Source organism: Choristoneura fumiferana, chromosome 20, assembly GCF_025370935.1.
Source record: "Choristoneura fumiferana chromosome 20, NRCan_CFum_1, whole genome shotgun sequence".
NCBI classification, from domain to species: domain Eukaryota; kingdom Metazoa; phylum Arthropoda; class Insecta; order Lepidoptera; family Tortricidae; genus Choristoneura; species Choristoneura fumiferana.
Window position 1 is genome coordinate 14,674,909 of NC_133491.1, and position 5,974 is coordinate 14,680,882.

General features: G+C 38.3%; 1 protein-coding gene across 1 annotated transcript; it reads right to left on the bottom strand.

Moving 5' to 3' along the window:
• Nucleotides 1-904: 904 nt before the first annotated feature.
• LOC141439432 (adenylyltransferase and sulfurtransferase MOCS3-like) lies at nucleotides 905-5,398 on the bottom strand. The gene is made up of 6 exons (XM_074103717.1): nucleotides 5,219-5,398; nucleotides 4,808-4,899; nucleotides 3,399-3,532; nucleotides 2,535-2,655; nucleotides 1,729-1,879; nucleotides 905-1,078 (listed from the first exon to the last, which is right to left on the bottom strand). The coding sequence occupies exons 1-6, from the start codon at nucleotides 5,318-5,320 to the stop codon at nucleotides 905-907; spliced, it is 774 nt and encodes a 257-aa protein (XP_073959818.1). The 5' UTR covers nucleotides 5,321-5,398.
• Between the last annotated feature and the right edge of the window lie 576 nt (nucleotides 5,399-5,974).

Below are 5,974 nucleotides of genomic sequence, written 5' to 3' on the forward strand. Positions count from 1 at the left end.
ACGCAGTTTTAATGCTAGATTTAAAGAGCATGTTTCGGCATATAGGAATGAGCATCCTGATAAGTCGAATTTGCAAACATTTGTTGGAACTAAATCATTCTTTATCGGACTCGATTCGTATGAAGTGTTACATTATTGTGGCAAGGGGTTTCGTCTCGATGTTTTAGAATGCATGGAGATAATTAGATACAACAGTATGGGGTCTATTATTAATGAGCAGGTAAATTTAGTTTTCATCTCCCTTGCTACGGCTTGGATCTAATTCAGCAATGTAGTTAATAAAACATGCCTTGACAGTAAATAAATAAAAAATCAAGGTAGTTTTTGAAGGACGGTTAAAAAAATTATTAATAATTTGTGGGTAGTTTTGTTTTGTTCATAAAACGTATGGGGGTACTTGGGGAGTTACAGTGACAAGTTAAAACGGTGGTTGTGGTTCGTTAGTCTAACAACTGGTAGCATGGTGTACGGTTGTGGTCACTCTGAAGATGAGCTCTGTTTGAGTTCGAAACGCGTCAGTGTAGTGTGGTGGTGGTGATAGATGGGTTTGTGTGATTTGTGTGTGTTCTTACAGTGTGGAGGTGGAGGAACTGCAATGAACACGCATATTTTGCATAAGCTTAAGCTATCGTAAGGTCGCGGGTGAGCAAGGAATTATTTTAGTTCATTAATCAATTTAGGCTATAACAAGCACTTATGAATGTCAAAAAATCCACCAGCACCGGTTCGGAAAAACCACTGTTGAGAAGAATCCGGCAAGAAACTCAAGAAACTATAATATCATTTTAAAACAGATGTACAAAGTTATTTAACGATTTGCGAGTACATCACCAGCTACTAACTTTTTAACACAGTAGATTCGCTATTTGTAGTAAAGGATCGCCAATGCGGATTGGAATTATTTTCAACGGATAAAATGCCGACGTCTATTGTAAATAGAAATGCACACAAAATTTCTAATGTTCTTGTTTATGTGTATAGTATCTAAGTGTACCTTTTCAACTGGATTAGAGTCCCGATACCCGTACACAGTAAGCTGTCCCTCCATTTTTAAGGCACTCCCGGATATAAGGGGCAACTGTAACAGAAAATTATTGAGTGTATGAGATAGTGAAACTTTGAGATTATGAAGTGAGTATAGGATAGTTAACTTTATCGTATAGTGAGGGCATTGTGAGTCGATCAGATAGTGACACAATGTGACATTATTATGTGACTAGAATTAGTGAATAGTAGTCAGTGAACATTGCACTAGCAAACAGTACACAAGTAAACATCGTAATAGTGAACAATGTACTAGTGAACAGTGCGCTAGAGTACAATTTATCTTTTTTTTTATTCGACTGGATGGCAAACGAGCAAGTGAGTCTCCTGATGGTAAGAGATCACCACCGCCCATAAACATCTGCAACACCAGGGGTATTGCAGATGCGTTGCCAACCTAGAGCTTAGGCCTAAGATGGGATACCTTAAGTTCCAGTAATTTCACCGGCTGTCTTACTCTCCACGCCGATACACAACAGTGCAAGAACTGCTGCTTCACGGCAGGATTAGCGAGCAAGATGGTAGCAATTTACTAGTGAAGAGGGCACTAGTGAACAGTCTTCTTACTAGTGCATATTGTACTAGTGAACATTCTACTTGTGTGCACTCTACTACTAAATATTGACACAATGATAGTGAGTCGACCAGATAGCGACAGAATGATTTAGTGAGTAGGTCAGATACCTTGGTTAGTACGCAGGCGTCGTTGAGTAAGTACCTCGTGGGCACGTTGTCGGTACAGTCCAACACCACGTCGTATTTGTTCACTATGCCGAGAGCGTTGCTCGAGTCCAGCTGCACGTTGTGTTGGTTTATTGTTATATTCGAGTTTATTCTGTGGACAAAGATTAAGGATATTTCAGCGTTTAAGGTCACAGCTCATTAGAGCCACCCGGGCAAAACAGCCAGCCAGCGTCCACTCGGTGTTGACAGGTGGTCCACGGGTGCGGGTGGGGTCTTTCTGACAAAACATGTTGCACTATAAATTGTAAGTAAACCATCTTTTTTGTACCATATTTGAGAAAATAAATGACTGACTACTGATTAACGATAGCGGACTTATTAATGATAGTTTTACTTACATCAACCAACTAGTCCAACTACATAGAGGTTTAGTGTAAGTACTTTTCAGGTGGTAGGACCTTTTGCAAGGTCAGCCCGGATTGCTACCACCATCTTGCTCGCTAATCCTGCCGTGAAGCAGCAGTGCTTGCACTGTTGTGTTTCGGCGTGGAGAGTAAGACAGCCGGTGAAATTACTGGAACTTAAGGTATCCCATCTTAGGCCTCTAGGTTGGCAACGCATCTGCAATACCCCTGGTGTTGCAGATGTTTATGGGCGGTGGTGATCTCTTACCATCAGGAGACCCACTTGCTCGTTTGCCATCCAGTCGAATAAAAAAAAAGATAATTGTACGTTAAACTGAGTCCGTACAGAATCCGCTCCTCTCACTGTGTAAATTGGGCTTTACAAATGTGCATATCGCGTACCTCCTGAGCGCATCAGCTGCAGATTGCACTTTGCTTTGGTGCTGGTCGTTCTCTGTGTGCAGGAACTGGCGGTGTATGTTTGTCAGATCCACTGTATCATAGTCCACTAAACCTATCTCACCTGTACAAAAAATAGATAAATTATAGTGTAAATTAAATCTAGGGTACCTACGCTGGGGGCAACGCCGGTAACCTTTCCTTAGTTGTTTGGGGTTTCAGTGCAGTAGCGTTCATGTTCCAATATGAAAAATTCTAAAACAAGTGCCGTAATAAGATTGAGGAATTAGTTCATTTTTTTGGTGGGTGTGTATTGACTAAGGATAGCCGTGAGAGGTAACTGACTTGAGCTTCTATGGATGTGTAGCTGAAAAACAGGGTTGGTATTTCCATGTCGGTATTATCCAAGCCAGTATTAAAGAGTGTCACCTGTCACAACGATCGAGTCAAAGACACATAAATTCTTTTTTAATGTTTTTCATTCTGGACTATGGAACAACCCGTAACCGACCGGACTGTCGTAATTTGGCGGTAAATTATTTTAATTAAAAATCTGCTATTGTTTTATGTTAATTAGAAAGTTTATTCTTATTGATATAAAAAGTTTCCAGCATTTCTAAATTTCTTAGACATTCACCATTGGGGTATTGGTTCATGACAAACATTCCTCGCACATCTCTGGTGGAAATGCAACCCCTAAAGGTTAAAGACACTAGATCCATTGTTTTACTTGATTTAGTTTAAGGTCACAAATAATTTTATTTCTTCTATCAAAAATAAATATTAAAATACGAAGTACAAAAATTGCATTATTCAATAGAACAGTATATCATAGTCATAGCCGTTATTGGGCCATTATAGACTTACCAACGCCAGCCCCAGCCAAGTAGACAGCAGCAGGACAGCCCAGGCCTCCCGCTCCAACTACGAGCACCCTGGCGGCACAGAGCTTCACTTGCCCTTCCACTCCTATCTCCGGCAGAAGGATCTGACGACTGTATCTGTTGACATTGGGAGTAATGGGTAAGTTCCACAAACAACTTTGATAGTTATACTCTGTTTCTACGTCAGGCGAAAAAACTTACTAACTATGGCCATCCTCTTGCATGTATCTCTTAATTGGATTATCATAAAATATTGGACATGTATTGATTCTGTTGTTGACAAAAATTGCATGGATTGTAATAAGATTGAGTACTTAGTAAAATTTTTTGGTGGAGTGTATATTGACTAAGGATAGCCGTGATAGGTATTTGAGTGATTTGAACCTATTCAAAGGTGCAGTGAATATTATTTTGAGTTGTCCGGTATCGGAAGATGCAGTATGTACGAATTTACAGGTTCATCAAGCACTCCTTTGTAGCCAGATAATCTGGACATCGCAATAGGAGTGTTTGATGAATGTGGACATCGAGTCTTTCAATGAGGCTGGCATAGTCACACAAGTACACTTAAGCCTCTAAAAAATTAGAAAAAAAAAATTAACAGAAATTATGAAGATACAGCCAGTTCCTTAATTAACTAATAAAATATTCTGATTTTGATTCTGATTCTGGCTATATCTTCATCATCGTTCCACATGGTGTCACGCTGTGCGACACTATTTTGCACGGCTTGACGTCACAGATAACTCCTGAATTTTGACGCAATGTCTTTGTTATTTTTTGTTTGATTAACGCATTCACTTCCACCTGACTTGACTTGACTGGCCACAGGTGCCACTGACGCACATGTGCGTTCAAAATGTTTGAATAGTTATGACAGCGGCACAAGGTGAGTCACAGTGACGCATAGATGCGTCGGTGGCAATGAATGCATTAACAAAAGATAAACATGATGGATAATATATTTTTACCTAGGAAACGAATTAGATGTACCTACTTTCTATTCTCTAAGTAGTATGCAAAGTTCTGCTTTAAATGCCACTTTTATTTATACTACGAATATATGGAAAGACTATTATTGCCGAAAAGAATGCGCTACAGAAAATGTGACAGCAAGTAATTTTTTTAAAACAAAACTGTATCACAACTCACATAGCTATTTATTCAAAATTTATTAAAAATATTTATTTATTTATTTCAAAGAAACTTACACAGTTTAACAGTTAAGCACTAAGGCACTGCGCAAGACAAACACTGAGAAGAGAGAGATTGAATGACAATCCAACAAAACAACAATTCATAAAGTAAATGTATAAAACAAAACAAATGTTTAAGTAAACATTTTTTATATGTTTTAAAATTATTTATTAGTAAAAATATAGTTGTGCTCACCTCTCAATGGCCCATTTAGGTAGTCTGTCCACTTTGGTTTGATTCTGAAAACCATCCGAATTGACATGTAACTGAGACTCTAGATGGGGTTTCTGTAAATAAAAAATAAAAAAATTATTGTTAGTCAAGTAGCTAGAAAAAAAAAAGTTTGAAGTCCATAAAAATAAAAAAATATGGTTACTTCATCTTGTTAAATAGACAGGTTTCTATGCTGTTGCAAGAAACATTCAAACAGTTCTATTGATTTTGACTATTTTTCATTTATTAGGCAGAGGTTACACACGATCCAACTGAACCACAAATACAATGCAGTACGGAACCGGCTACAATGATATAACAAGCTGTTATGATACATTAGTGGTATTACAATAACAACTGACTGGAAGCCTTGAAAATCAAAACAATACATACCGATACCCATTTCTTTTTCAACTCGTACAATTCGTTTTCTTTTTCCACTAGGATTTTTCGCAAGTCCACTATTTCTTTCTCTAATTTGTTTATACACTCCATAGTGTTAAACTTAGGCTTATAACTACGATATAATTTAAATTTTCGATAGTTTACGCAAGCAAGTGTCCCAGAGCAAGCAGAGGTTGAAGCAGAGTTTGACAGAACAGACAGAACCAGCTGTCACTGTCAGAATTTGATTGACGTTTTTTTTATAAAAAGGGACTGCCACATTCAGCCTCTCAACGCTCGTTTGCAGCGATAAATCTAGTCCCCTATTTTGAATTTCCCGCGATTCAAAAAAGTAGTCAAATCGCTGCGTCGAACAGTAGCGTCAAGATGAAAGAATGACCTTCGTCTTGGAAGCTGATTTCTTAAGCTCCTTTAGTTGCAACCGTGGCAGTGGTACAAATAAAAGAAATTGGAGTGAATGCAAACTAAAATACCTAATAGTTTTTTCCAAAATTACAGAGGTTTTTTTTCCAGCGATAAAGCTTAACATTTTCAGCTTTGTCGCTATATGTCACGTGACCAGATTTGAAGCTGGAAACAAGCGTTGAGCGGCTACATGAGCGCCGCACCTTCATCCGCTACGTTTTATGAAATAGACTAAAATTGCACAAAGCAAAAACGAAACGCAAATTCAAATGTCATCGAACTTTTTTTTTTTTGCTTCCTGCTTTTGCTTGTTGTGCAGCGTTGCCAGATTGGAACTTT

Coding starts and splice junctions, on each gene's coding strand:
- LOC141439432 (XM_074103717.1), bottom strand. CDS start 5,320: ATGGAGTGTATAAACAAATTAGAGAAAGAAATAGTGGACTTGCGAAAA. Junction 1,880..2,534: donor GCAGCTGATGCGCTCAGGAG/GTACGCGATATG, acceptor CTTTGTCCACAG/AATAAACTCGAATATAACAA. Junction 1,079..1,728: donor ACGCCTGCGTACTAACCAAG/GTATCTGACCTA, acceptor TTTCTGTTACAG/TTGCCCCTTATATCCGGGAG.